Genomic DNA, 14,976 nt, shown 5'->3' with positions numbered 1-14,976 from the left:
AAGTCAAGGGTGGATACATCTCTCAAAATATAAGATCTATTGTCCATATTTTTGTTTCCCACATGGTTTTTTGCAGTACAATTTTCACAATACTTAAGTAGCAGCTGCAACACATAACAAAACCGACTACCCAAGGTATTTCCAATGACCATATGAAAGTTCTCTAAAAACCTCCTCGAGGACCAGGATTTAGACATTTTGTATCTATTTGTTTTTCCAATTTTCAAAAATATCCAGTAAATGCACCCATCACTACTCTAACATTTGCCATGTGTTATCATGGAGAACAATATACTGGGGTACTTGATGGATTTCGGCTTTGTATACCTGCTTACTTGGGGTGATACGTATGATTATACTTTACATCTACCATGACATTTAGAATAATGAGCTGTGATACAACTGGATGAGAATTGGGATGTAGCAACAGAGGCAGCGATGTTCAGGACAAGAGAATAGTTACACCGGCATACAAATCAGAGCAAACAGAATTCTGCTACTTAGTAAATCCGGACCAATGTTTGTTACTGGATAATGTCTTCTAGGGGCCGTCTACTATTTCCCTATTTCCACGTTACTTTTTGTCTCCTCCTATGTAAGTTATTTCTGTTTGTTTTTCTTCCAAGCTCTACAATTACCGGTTTTAAATGCAGGAGAACAACAAGACGGTGGTAACAAAATTCTTTTTCTTGGGATTTCAGGGCAGCCAAAATATAAGAATTTTCCTATTTTTATTTTTTCTTGTAACTTACTGTTTGACAATATGTGGGAACCTCCTGATCATCACCCTGGTGTCCACCAGTAAGATCCTCCAGAATCCAATGTACTTCTTCATCTCACAACTCTCCATCACTGACATCTTATTAACCACAGATATTGTCCCCAACCTCCTCCACGTCCTACTGAATAATGGGGCGGCCATTACTTTTAATGGCTGTTTTACACAGTTTTATTTCTTTTGTGCCTCTGAAGCTTCTGAATGTCTTCTCCTCTCAGTGATGTCCTATGACAGATATGTGGCCATCTGTAATCCTCTCCGTTACTCCACCATCATGACAAGTGGACATTGTAGGATATTGACCATAGCCTGCTGGTTGTTTGGATTTTCTATTATCTTCGGTTATGCCATATCAACAGCAAAGCTAGACTTTTGTGGTCCTAATATCATTGACCATTTTTTCTGTGACATTGTCCCCCTACTAGACCTCGCCTGTTCAGACACCTTTATTATTGATTTAGAGGTTTATTTACTAAGTCTTCCACTTGTCTTCATCCCAACCACCATCATTGTAGTGTCTTATACTTCTATAGTTCGGGCAGTCTTAAGGATCCCATCCAGTACTGGTAGACAGAAAGTCTTCTCCACCTGTAGCTCCCACCTCATTGTGGTCTCCATATACTTCTGGTCTCTGTTCAGTGTTTATGTTGTCCCAACAAAAGGGCAAACATTGACCATGAGTAAGATCCTCTCCCTGTTATATACTGTATTTACTCCTTTTATCAACCCCATTATATACAGTTTGAAGAATGAAGATGTCAAAAAAGCCACACAAGAAACATTGAATAAGATCTGGAGAATCAGCCACAATATTCCATGCAGATCATCCATACAAGGAATAAAAACCAGATCTTGAAGGCACCATCAGACATCAATCTAAAGAATACATTCATAAAGATCCACCTTTATTTTTTTTCCTATCAGTATGTCCTTGTAGAATGGGAAGAAATACACGCAAACACGGGGAGAACATACAAACTCTTTGCAGATGTTCTTCCTGGCAGGATTTGAACCCAGGACTCCAGTGCTGCAAGGCTAACCACTGAGCCACCATGTTGCCCCAAGATCCATCTTTATTGAACATGTCATGGGTTATGAGGTTGTATTAGCCCCTGTATTAGGTATAGTGGCCAGAGCCGTGCAGTCAATAGAATAAACTTCCAACTCTGACTCTGATTCCTGTATTATTCTACATTCTGACTCCAATTCCATCTCCAGCATAAGCCTATAGTCACATGAAAGGGAATTCATATAAATTGAATTCATATAACTGTTTTTAGAAGAATTTGGGGCAAATTTAGTAAGAGTTGCATGTAGTATGTCATTCCTAATAAATGGCTCGACTGGTGCAGGAATGAGATTTATTAAGAAGTTGCGGACTGTTCACAAATCTGTCTGCTATCCCTGTGCCAGGATGGAAATCTACACCAATTGGATTCCCATGGTCCAGAAGTGGAAGCAGTCATTCCATAAGACTGTGCCGATGATCATGAACCACATTCACCGAATTGTGGAAAAGGGGTTTAATTGGGCAAAATAAATTGATTAGCAACATGTAAATTAAATTGTGTGTGATTGATATAATCTATCTTCCAAAGGTATTCATGGAACGTAACAAACATGACCCTTCTTATATGTGGTAGATCACATTCTAATCCTATGACGTTGGGGTCTCTGCACCACCCTATGCTCGCACGCTGCGGCGCAGGAGACATGTTTAGTTTGATTCTTTGCTTAGAGTTTTCTGTTGTTCTGTGTGTACACTGCTCTATTATCTTTCCTCTGTAATTGAATTTTCACCGCACCCATCTCCTGCACCTTGTTTCCCTCTTTCCATTAAATACTTAATTTCAACCCTCCTGCCAATCAAGTCTGGGGCAGGTCCTGGACTTCCTTTATACAGGTCATCAGCCCACACAGGCTTGCTGGCTATTGAGGCTCTGTCCTTAGACTTTGTCCCTGCTAAGCATCTCTTAGAAGGAGGAAAGAACCCATGGTAGTGTTATGTAATGCAGCCCTGCAAGTCACTATAAGAAGGTGGATGGCCCCAGCAAAAGTACTTTTGGTCTTTGTAACATCTACAGTAGCTGAAAGTTTACTGTAATTTGTTAGAATGGAGAAGAAAATTTAGATTAATTGGCTGACTCGTCTAAGTCACAGCAGGATATCACATCTGACAGTGACACTGTGACTTTGGATCAGGGTTCAGGATGTCCCCCATCCTTTTATCGACAAAACACTTAACTTCCTTAATGACCTTTCTTCCCTGTCAAACCTGTCTACAAACTTACTGACACAGATCCTTAGTGACTCTAAGGGGAAGTTCACACAAGTGTTCCGGAACAAACCAGCTCCGGGAAAAAGAAGCGTCCCGGGGCATGTGATGTCCGACGTCATTGAAGAAGGCCGACAGCGGAGGCCGACAGCGGAGGAGCCGGGGGACATAATACTGTGTGCAGGGGCCACTATGGGACATAATACTGTGTGCAGGGGCCACTATGGGACATAATACTGTGTGCAGGGGCCACTATGGGGGATAATACTGTGTGCAGGGGCCACTGAGGGACATAATACTGTGTGCAGGGACCACTATGGGGGATAATACTGTGTGCAGGGGCCACTATGGGACATAATACTGTGTGCAGGGGGCACTATGGGGGATAATACAGTGTGTAGGGACCACTATGGGGGATAATACTGTGTGCAGGGGCCACTATGGGACATAATACTGTGTGCAGGGGCCACTATGGGGGATAATACAGTGTGTAGGGACCACTATGGGGGATAATACTGTGTGCAGGGGCCAGTATGGGGGATAATACTGTGTGCAGGGGCCACTATGGGGGATAATATTGTGTGCAGGGGCCACTATGGGGGATAATACTGTGTGCAGGGGCCACTATGGGACATAATACTGTGTGCAGGGGCCACTATGGGGGATAATACTGTGTGCCCGGGCCACTATGAGGTATAATACTGTGTGCAGGGGCCACTATGGGGGATAATACTGTGTGCAGGGGACACTATGGGGGATAATACTGTGTGCAGGGGACACTATGGGGGATAATACTGTGTGTAGGGGTCACTATGGGGGATAATACTGTGTGCAGGGGACACTATGGGGGATAATACTGTGTGTAGGGGACAGTATGGGGGATAATACTGTGTGCAGGAGCCACTATGGGGGATAATACTGTGTGCAGGGGTCACTATGGGGGATAATACTGTGTGCAGGGGCCACTATGGGACATAATACTGTGTGAAGGGGCCACTATGGGGGATAATACTGTGTGCAGGGGCCACTATGGGACATAATACTGTGTGCAGGGGCCACTATGGGACATAATACTGTGTGAAGGGGCCACTATGGGGGATAATACTGTGTGCAGGGGCCACTATGGGGGATAATACTGTGTGCAGGGGACACTATGGGGGATAATACTGTGTGCAGGAGCCACTATGGGGGATAATACTGTGTGCAGGGGTCACTATGGGGGATAATACTGTGTGCAGGGGCCACTATGAGACATAATACTGTGTGCAGGGGCCACTATGGGGGATAATACTGTGTGCCCGGGCCACTATGAGGTATAATACTGTGTGCAGGGGCCACTATGGGGGATAATACTGTGTGCAGGGGACACTATGGGGGATAATACTGTGTGCAGGGGCCACTATGGGGGATAATACTGTGTGTAGGGGTCACTATGGGGGATAATACTGTGTGCAGGGGACACTATGGGGGATAATACTGTGTGCAGGGGCCACTATGGGGGATAATACTGTGTGCAGGGACCACTATGGGGCATAATACTGTGTGTAGGGGCCACTATGGGGGATAATACTGTGTGCAGGGGCCACTATGGGGCATAATACTGTGTGCAGGGACCACTATTGGGCATAATACTGTGTGCAGGGGCCACTATGGGGCATAATACTGTGTGCAGGGGCCACTATGGGGCATAATACTGTGTGCAGGGGCCACTATGGGGGATAATACTGTGTGCAGGGGCCACTATGGGGTATAATACTGTGTGTAGGGGCCACTAAGGGACAAAATAGAGCATGCAGGGATGCGGAGGAGGGGGTCAGTTGAGGTCTTTGGCTTCGGTGTCAGTCGGGGGGGGGGGGTAAGTCATCTGATGTGATGGCAAAATAAAAACTAAATAAAACAAAATAAATTTATTGATTCTTCAATTGAGGATTTTTTTTTAATGAAAGCTACCTTATATTCCCTATTCAACATGAAACACCGACAGTCTGACACAAACTTTTCTTCAAAATAAGAGATCTGATACATTTACTTGTCCCAGAAATGAGGTTTATGGATTGGTTGTAGAACCCATAACGTCTGTTAGTACATTGTTCAGTCCTATTAATGTGACCGCCGCCTACTTTTGACGTTAACGTTAAATAACCAATCACAGAAGGCCTGTGTCATCAGCCATCTGGGTGCACTCATCATTGTGAAAGGCACGATGGATCAGCACCAGTATGCCTCTCTTGCGGACCACGTTCACCCCTTTTTCCCCAGGATGATGGCATCTACCAGCAGGGCAATGCAACGTGTCATAAAGCTCGCAGTGTACGTGCGGGGTTGGAGGAGCACCAGGATGAGATTACCGTACTCCCTTGGGCAGCAAATTCCCCAGACTTGAACCCAAATGAGAATCTATGTTACCACCTCGATCGGGTTGTTGGCGCCATGGATGCTCAACTGCGTAACCTAGCGCAGCTGGCCACGGCACTGGAGTCGGCATGGCTCAACATCCCAGTGACATCATCACACCATCCCCTCTGTTCCTGCAGGTCTCGCAGCGGTCCGCTCTGCCAAAGGGGGTTATTCTGGATTTTGACAGGTGCTCACATTGTTGTGACTGGACTGTGTATATCTACATTTAGGGCGCATTTACATGACCGAGGTTCAGCTTTCCGTATGTTGGCTGGATTTACTGGCCTGCACCTTATGCTGGGTGAGGGAGTCCTATCACTAGTATTCTATGGTGAAAGGAGTCCTTGCTCCAAATGATATACTGTCCTGCACCAGTTATAGTATGGGACAGTATATGTATGGGAGGTGAGGATAGATAACTATACTGCAAGGAGTCTCTCTCCCATTATATGGTGCAGGCGGATAAATCTGGCCAAAACATAATTTTGTGAAATTCTGTTTAACTCACATGAATGTGACCTTACTGATTTGTGTTATCGAAGAGCCCAGTCCAGGCGTGAAATGGGGTTTAACCACTAGCGGTCCGCTCTGCCAAAGGTTTAGATTAGAAAGGTTTAGGTCTAGATTTTGACAGGTGGTCACATTAATATGGCTGTATTGTGTATAACCACAAATTGTAAGTGGAAAAATAAAAATCCTAAAATTAGGCTAGGACTCTACAGTGCTGCACCCCTGCAATTCTGCCATGTAATACTCATTTTCTTCCAGATAATGATTGCAATCACAAATTCTTTGGTATTATTATCTTCATTTAATTTGTCTTCAATGGAAAACCACAAAAAGAATTGTCAAAAAGCCAAATTGGATATAATTCCAAAGCAAACATAAAAAGGGGGTGGACAAAAGTATTGGCACTGTTTGAAAAATCATGTGATGCTTCTCTAATTTGTGTAATTAACAGCACCTGTTACTTACCTGAGGCACCTAACAGGTGGTGGCAATAACTAAATCACACTTGCAGCCAGTTGAAATGGATTAAAGTTGACTCCACCTCTGTCCTGTGTCCTTGTGTGACCACATTGAGCATGGAGAAAAGAAAGAAGACCAAAGAACTGTCTGAGGACTTGAGAAGCAAAATTGTGAGGAAGCCTGAGCAATCTCAAGGCTACAAGTCCATCTCCAAAGACCTGAATGTTCCTGTGTCTACCGTGTGCAGTGTCATCAAGAAGTGTAAAGCCCATGGCACTGTGGCTAACCTCCCGAGATGTGGACGCAAAAGAAACATTGACCAGAGATTTCACCGCAAGATTGTGCGGATGGCGGATAAAGAACCGCGACTAACATCCAAACAAGTCCAAGCTGCCCTGCAGTCCGAGGGTACAACAGTGTCACCCCGTACTATCCAGCGTCAGCGTCTGAATGAGAAGGGACTGTATGGTAGGAGACCCAGGAAGACCCCACTTCTTACCCACAGACAGAAGCCAGGCTGGAGTTTGCCAAAACTTACCAGAGAAAGCCAAAACCGTTCTGGAAGAATGTTCTCTGGTCAGAGGAGACAAAAGTAGGAAAAGGCCTCAACATAGAGTTTACAGGAAAAAAAGAGGCCTTCAAAGAGAAGACGCCCCCTACAGTCAGACATGGCGGAGGAGACCTGATGTTTGGGCTCAACTAAACCCTTCAAATCAGCTTTATTTCTTGGTGGATCAATATTCTATAAATCAATATATATATAATGTACAATATATTCTTACTGTAGAAAGAAGAGAACCTCGGAATATCAGACGTTAATTATAACACTTAGATTTTTATTTTCCACTATTGAATGAAGCATTAGAGACCAATTAGATAATGGCAGTGATATCTCCTGGGGCTCATTCCACCCGGCACCGCGCCGTCATCTTATAGATAAATATCACAGGTAATTCTTCTTGTGGCCATGGAAGACTATGCTGCTGTCTGAGGTCATCATCCGTAACAGCAGAGAACTGAGAGAAGACAAAGGAGAACAAATACTGAACTAAATATAGATGCCAAGAACTGAGATGTATCCGACTCATTCTGCCAGATGGTTATCACATCGATACATTCATATTATATAAAGAATAGCATAAACATTGTATTCATTACATTCTCCTGCAGTTTCATTCAGGATTTTGGATTATTTATTTGAAAGAGGTGCCTCAACATCAGCTCTAAGATCTGCCAGTTCTATCTAAGAATTCTTATATTTAAGAACTAATGCTAGACAATCACCGTCTGCTTTTAGGTAACAGTCTTCCTACGTCCGCCTCATTTAACGTCCCAAGGTAGACACGAATGCTCAGTACTGTCTCTTCCCGTTCCTTCAGGTATAAGAGAGATCCCTGGCGCGGTGCGATGGCTGCTTATGAGGCTGATGCATTGTTTTAGCTTTAGCTTGTCAGTTCTTGATCTTGATCTGTCCTGCAGAGTGTAATACACATTTTCAGTCACTAACTTTAGGGAGTTACAATGTAATTACATCTAGAGACGAGCGAGTTGTGAAATATTCGATATTTGTTTTGAGTAGACCCTCAATATTCGACTATTCGACCGAATATCGAATCCCATTATAGTCTATGGGGAAAAAAATGCTTGTTTCAGGGGAAACCACAATTCGAGAGTCACCAAGTCCACTATGACACCCCAGGAAATGATGCCAACACCTCTGGAATGACACTGGGACAGCAGGGGAAGCATGTCTGGGGGCGTCTAACACACCAAAGTCCCAGTATTACCCCACTATCACAGCCTATCAACTATACACTTTCCACACTCAATATAACCTCTATGAAAGTGGGAAAATACTTGGAAACACTCTTTCCTCTACATTAGTATGGACAGAAAGACGAATTTTAAGCTAAAGAAACATTAGCATGCGCTCATCACAATCCCTGGCTTGATGGCTACATTAATCAGGGTGCAGGGTACAACGCTGACGAGGCCCGAGCGCCAGGAACAGGTGTTACAATGGCTAGCGGATAATGCTTCCAGCTGCTTGTCCACCAGCCAGTCAGCCACTACCTCAAGTCCTCTTCCTAGCCAAGAGTCTTCCCCTCCTTCCTCCCAACATGAAGGTTCCTTGAGACGAAATCCAGCAGCCGAAGTAATAAAATCCAGAATTTATTGTAAAGACTTTAAAAACATACAAAAGTAATGTCAAAAGCGGCAAAGTCTCCCATAAATAGAGCGTCTTGGCTAATACATTTGTTATCTCCCAACATGCCCAATCTTCCCAGCAGAGTCATCCCACCTTTGCCCCCTCCCAGGAGCCACCAGAACAATTTCTGTGTCCTGATGCCCAAACACTCAATTTCTGCTCCTACAAGGCTCACCTCACCCCAAGGGCCTCTAACTTACTTTGGAAGGGCTCACCTCAAGGGCCAAAAAAGTAATTTTTGGAGGTCTCATCACACACACACATACATACACAATGGCAGTTAAAAGTGGGGGCTGTTTGATGTCGCCCTTGCCTATGCCTCTGTGGTCGTCATTGACAAAGAGATTTAAAGAGGTGCATGCTCATGTTTCTTTAGCTTAACATTTGTCTTTCTGTCCATACTAATGTAGAGGAAAGGAGGTTTCCAAGTATTTTTCCACTTTCCATAGAGGCTCTATTGAGTGTGGGAAGTGTGTAGTTGTTAGGCTGTGATGTTGGGGTAATACAGGGACTTGGGCTTGTTAGATACCCCCAGTCATGCTTCCCCTGCTGTCCCAGTTGCATTCCAGGGTGTTGGCATCATTTGCTGGGGTGTGATAGTGGACTTGGTGACCCTCCTGAGTCAAATAGTGGTTTCCCCTGAAACAAGCATTTTTCCCCATAGACTATAATGGGGTTCCATATTCGATTGAATAGTCCAATATTGGGGGGCTATTTGAAACGAATATCGAATATTTCACTATTCGCTCATCTCTATTCATAACGTCACCTTCCTTTCCTGTTAAGCCACAGCCTAATTTTAAACAACTCATACAAGTGTCTAAAACACTAACTAAATGTGGCAAAAGACACACTGGACTATTTTACGCTGCAGAATTCTGTGGCATTTAGCTTGATAAATCTCCCCGTCCCCACCACAACCCATAGCTTTCCTTTGTAAGAGTTGACAATGCTTTGCTAGCTAGTCTTACATTCATTCTAATGGGAGACTAGCTAACATCTCTAGTAGCTACTTACCTGCAGAGATGGCTGCTCCGGTGCCCGGTATTCTCGTTCTTCTTCGCCTCGCTACCCCCGCCTCCCAGGTTAGTGTTAAAGAGCTAGGAAGAAGGCGGGGCTTGCATTTTTTTTTTTTAATTGTTTAGTCTTACAGAATTTTTTTCACTAGAAATAATATTTTTTGTAACCCAAAAACAATCTGAATAGCCTTTAAAGGGATCAACTATTTGATGTACTACATGGAACATGGAATCTTGAATTTTTTTAATTTTTTTATTTATTTCCCCAGATTGGTTAACATGTAAAGGATCCTATTATTTTCATGTTTGATTTTGGCATATGTTTTTGTCCTCGTGTATACAGATTCCTTACCTTTCCTCTTCGCTATAAGTAATATAATACAAGTTCTATGCTATCCTCCCTATTGTGTCTATGTGGGGCACCCGATCATGGTGTTGGGTGATGCAGACTTCCGATGTTTTTGATATCGTGGGTGTTACAATAGTGTATTGAGTTGGTTCTATCTATATTGTAGTAAGTCAAAGGTGGATACATCTCTCAAAATATAGATTTTTACCATAGGCTATTGTTTTTTTATTTCAATATGATTTTTTGCAGTACAATTTTCTCAGTACTTAAGTAGCAGCTGCAACACATGACAAAAGCAACTACTCAAGGCCAATGACTATATGAACGTTGTTCTCTAAAAACCTTCACGAGGCCCAGGATTTAAACATTTTTCATGTAATTTTTTTTTTTTCCATTTTTTATTCTAATTTTCCAAAACTTTTAAATCAATACACTTGCTATGTTCTATCCATGGATGACATCACACTGTGGCACTTGACAGATTTCGGCTTTGTATACTTGCTTACTTGGCAGTATGGAGACATATGAGGATATCTTACATCTAATACGACGTTCATAGCAGTGGGCTGTGACACAATCCGAATGAGAATTGGGCAACAGAGGCAACGAGGTTCATGACAAGAGCATACAAATCAGAATTCTGCTACTTTAGTAAATCCGGCCCAATGTTTCTTCAAGGATAATGTCTTCTAGGGGCCGTGTACTATTTCCCTATTTCCATGCTACATCTTGTCTCTTCCTATGTAAGTTATTTCTGTTTGTGTTTCTTGTAAGCTTTACAATTTTAAATGCAGGAGAACAACAAGACGGTGGTAACAAACTTCTTTATCTTAGGATTTCAGGGCAACCAAGATATAAGAATTTTCCTATTTTTTCTTTTTCTTGTAACTTACTGTTTGACACTATGTGGGAACCTCCTGATCATCACCCTGGTGTCCACCAGTAAGATCCTCCACACCCCAATGTACTTCTTCATCTCACAACTCTCCATCAGTGACATCTTACTAACCACAGATATTGTCCCCAACCTACTCCGCATCCTACTGAATAATGGGGCCACCATCACTTTTAATGGCTGTATCACACAGTTTTATTTCTTTTGTGCCTCAGTAGCTTCTGAGTGTCTTCTTCTGGCTGTGATGTCCTATGACCGATATGTGGCCATCTGTAATCCTCTCCGGTACTCCACCATCATGACTAGTGGGCATTGTGGGATATTGACCATAGCCTGCTGGTTGTTTGGATTTTCTATTATCTTCAGTTATGCCATATCAACAGCAAAGCTGGACTTTTGCGGTCCTAATATCATTGACCATTTATTCTGTGACCTTGTCCCCCTACTAGACCTTGCCTGCTCAGACTCCTTTATTGTCCATATAGAGATTTATGTAATAGGCATTCCAACTGTCTTCGTCCCAACCATCATCATTGTAGCGTCTTATTCTTCTATTGTTCGGGCAGTCTTAAGGATCCCATCCAGTACTGGTAGACAGAAAGTCTTCTCCACCTGTAGCTCCCACCTCATTGTGGTCTCCATATTCTACTGGACCATGTTCACTGTTTATGTTGTCCCAACAAAAGGACAAACATCGACCATGAGTAAGATCCTCTCCCTGTTATATACTGTGTTTACTCCTTTTATCAACCCTATAATATACAGCTTGAAGAATGAAGATGTCAAAAAAGCCACACAAGAAACATTGAATAAGAAAGGGAGAATCAGCCACAATATTCCATGCAGATCATCCATACAAGGACTAAAAACCAGAACTTGAAGACACCATCAGACATCAATCTAAAGAGTACATTCATAAAGATCCACCTTTATTGAACATATCATGTGCAGAGATGAGCGAACGCTGTTCGATCGAATAGGTATTCAATCGAATATCATGGCGTTCGATGTATTCGTTCACAATCGAATACAAGGTCGCATACGCAGTAAAAATTTGTATCTCCTCCCACCTTCCCTGACACGTTTTTGCACCAATAACTGTGTGCAGGGGAGGTGGGACAGGAACTATGACAATGGGGGCCACACGGTGGCTTAGTGGTTAGCACTGCAGCCTTGCAGCGCTGGAGTCCTAGTGTTCAAATCCCACCAAGGGCAAAAACCATCTGCAAGGAGTTTGTATGTTCTCCCCGTGCTTGCATGGACTTCCATCCCATATTCCAAAGACATACTGACAGGGAAAAAAAAAAAAAAAGTACATTGTGAGCTCTATGTGGGGCTCACATTCTACATAAAAAAAAAAAAAAAAAAGAATAGTGTCGGCCATCTTCGTCTCATTCTCGTGTTGGATTGATAGAGAGAGTGTGGTGTCAGACTGTCAGTGCGATTAGTTGTGCTTTGTTAGGCAGGAATTGTCAATAACAGATCTTTTCAGAGCTCAATAATAGCTAGCTAGAAAATCATGCAGCGTAGCAGCAAGGGGACGTGGGCGAGGATGTGGAAGTGGATACCCAGCTGTATATCCACCCCACAGTCCAGCTACTCGAGAGGGGCTGCCAGCAGTGGCCCTCGCCAGCACCAGGCGACATGGGTGAGCACGTGGATGTGGATATCATGATGGGTGTCCACTCCAGAGTCCATGTACTGGAGAGAGGCTGTCAGCAGTGCCCCTAGCCAGCACCAGGCTATGTGGGTGAGGACATGGAAGTGGATACCCCACTGGATATCCACTCCACAGTGCAGGTACTGGAGAGGGGCTGCAAGCAGTGCCCCTCGCCAGCACCAGGCTACGTGGGCGAGGACAGGGAAATGGATACCCTGCTGGATATCCACTCCAGAGTCCAGGTACTGGAGAGAGACTGCCAGCAGTGCCCCTGGTGGGTAGCAGCAATGGGCATGGATATCCAGCTGGGTATCCACTCCAGAGTCCATGTACTGGAGAGAGGCTGTCAGAAGTGCCCCTCGCCAGCACCAGGGGACATGGACTTGGATAAGATAAGATAAGATAATCCTTTAATAGTCCCACAGTGGGGAAATTTCAGTATGTTACAGCTGCATAGTAATACAGATACATGATAATACACAGTAATATATTACAGAAGTAGTAAACACACAAATGCTAAGAAAGATATACTAGGAGTCCATAGCAGCTAGGGAACAGAGAAGAAAGAAGGAGGACATTCATACCCAGGATACCCAGCTGTATATCCACTCCAGAGTCCAGGTACTGGAGAGGGGCTGCCAGCAGCAGCAGGGGACATGGGTGAGGACGTGGATATCCAGCTGGGTATCCACTCCATAGCCAAGGTACTGGAGAGATGCAGTCAGCAACCAATTTACTCTTCCTCATCCTTCTCATCCTCCTCCTCATCCTCCTCCTCCTCCTACAACCCCAGCCCCTACTACTGATTGTTGGAGATTTTTTTTTTTTAATTAAAAAACATTTTTCATGCATACCCCCCACAGGGGTGTGAAAAACAATTTTTTAGGGCTACCCCCAAGGGCCTGAAAATTAATGTTTTAGGGCTCCCCCAAGGGCCTGAAAATTAATTTTTTTGGACTCCCCCAAGGGCCTGAAATCTAATTTTTTTATAGGTCACCCCAAGGGCCAAAAAATGAAAAACTGCTGCTACAAGGTTCTAGTCACCCCAAAGGGCCAAAAAATAATACACTGCTGCTACAGGGCTCTAGTCACCCCAAAGGGCCAAAAAATTATACACTGCTGCTGCATGGCTCTAGTCATCCCAAGGGCCAAAAAATAATACACTGCTGCTGCATGGCTCTAGTGACCCCAAGGGCCAAAAATAATACACTGCTGGCTGCTACAAGGCTTTACTCACTCCAAGGGCCAAAAGCACTGTATTTCAAAGGCTTTACTCACTCCAAGGGCCAAAAACACTGCTGGTGCAAGGCTCTACTCACTCCAATGGCCAAAAGCACTGTATTTTAAAGGTTCTACTCACTCCAATGGCCAAAACACTGCTGGTGCAAGGCTCTACTCATGTCAAGGGCCAAAAAAATCTGCTTTTTAAAGCCTCTACTCACTACAAGGGCCAAAAGCACTGTATTTTAAAGGCTCTACTCATGTCAAGGGCCAAAAACTCTGCTTTTTAAAGGCTCTACTCACTCCAAGGGCCAAAAACACTGTAGGTGCAAGGCTCTACTCATGACAAGGGCCAAAACTCTCCTTTTTAAAGGCTCTACTCACTCTAAGGGCCAAAAGCACTGCTGGTACAAGGCTCCACTCACTCCAAGGGCCAAAAGCACTGTATTTGAAAGACTCTACTCACTCTAAGGGCCAAAAACACTGCTGGTGCAAGGCTCCACTCATGCCAAGGCCCCAAAACACTGCTTTTTAAAGGCTCAACTCTCCCAAAGGGCCTAAAACTCTGCAGGTAGAGGCTGAAGTCACCTGAAGGGCCTCAATCTCTGCTGGTAGCTCAGCTTAAGGGCCTGTAACTTAATTTGGAAGGGTTCATGTTAAGGGCTAGAAAATTTTGGAAGTTCAGGGTGGGGACTGATGGATTTCCCATTGCTTATTCCATCTGTGGTTGTCATGGGGAACGTGATATAAAGGGGTGCTTGTTAATGTTTAGCTTAAATTGGGGTTTATATCCATCCATTTGGGGAGTAAAGAAGGTTTCCAGGTATTTTCCCACTTTGATAGAGGTTGTAGTGAGTGTGTATAGTGTGTAGTTGATAGGCTGTGATGTTGGGGTAATAGAGGGTCTTTGGTGTGTTAGATGCCCCCAGACATGCTTCCCCTGCTGTCCCAGTTACATTGCAGAGGTGTTGGCATCATTTCCTGGGGTGTCTTAGTGGACTTGGTGACTCTCCTGAGTCGAATGGTGGGATCCCCTGTAGCGAAGCATTTTCTCCTATAGACTATAATGGGGTTCGATATTCATTCGAATAGTAAAATATTGAGATGCTATTTGTAACGAATATCGAATCTCGAACATTTTACTGTTCGCTCATCTCTAATTATGTTTTATGAGGTTGTATTAGCCCCTGTATTAGGTATAGTG

At 43.8% G+C, this 14,976-nt stretch overlaps 2 protein-coding genes across 2 annotated transcripts; both read left to right on the top strand.

Annotated features, from left to right (window-relative positions):
* The first annotated feature begins 647 nt into the window (after positions 1-647).
* On the top strand, positions 648-1,634 carry LOC142204307 (olfactory receptor 10A7-like). Its single transcript, XM_075275618.1, has one exon. The coding sequence runs from the start codon at positions 648-650 to the stop codon at positions 1,632-1,634; it is 987 nt and encodes a 328-aa protein (XP_075131719.1).
* Positions 1,635-10,784: 9,150 nt separating this feature from the next.
* Positions 10,785-11,771, top strand: LOC142204306 (olfactory receptor 11L1-like). The gene has a single exon (XM_075275617.1). It carries the CDS (start codon positions 10,785-10,787, stop codon positions 11,769-11,771), a length of 987 nt encoding a protein of 328 aa, XP_075131718.1.
* Positions 11,772-14,976: the final 3,205 nt, after the last annotated feature.

Source organism: Leptodactylus fuscus, chromosome 5 (genome assembly GCF_031893055.1).
Source record: "Leptodactylus fuscus isolate aLepFus1 chromosome 5, aLepFus1.hap2, whole genome shotgun sequence".
Classification (NCBI taxonomy): domain Eukaryota; kingdom Metazoa; phylum Chordata; class Amphibia; order Anura; family Leptodactylidae; genus Leptodactylus; species Leptodactylus fuscus.
The sequence above is the reverse complement of the archived record's forward strand: the minus strand, read 5'-3'. Positions and strand labels throughout refer to the sequence as shown.

Coding starts and splice junctions, on each gene's coding strand:
- LOC142204307 (XM_075275618.1), top strand. CDS start 648: ATGCAGGAGAACAACAAGACGGTGGTAACAAAATTCTTTTTCTTGGGA.
- LOC142204306 (XM_075275617.1), top strand. CDS start 10,785: ATGCAGGAGAACAACAAGACGGTGGTAACAAACTTCTTTATCTTAGGA.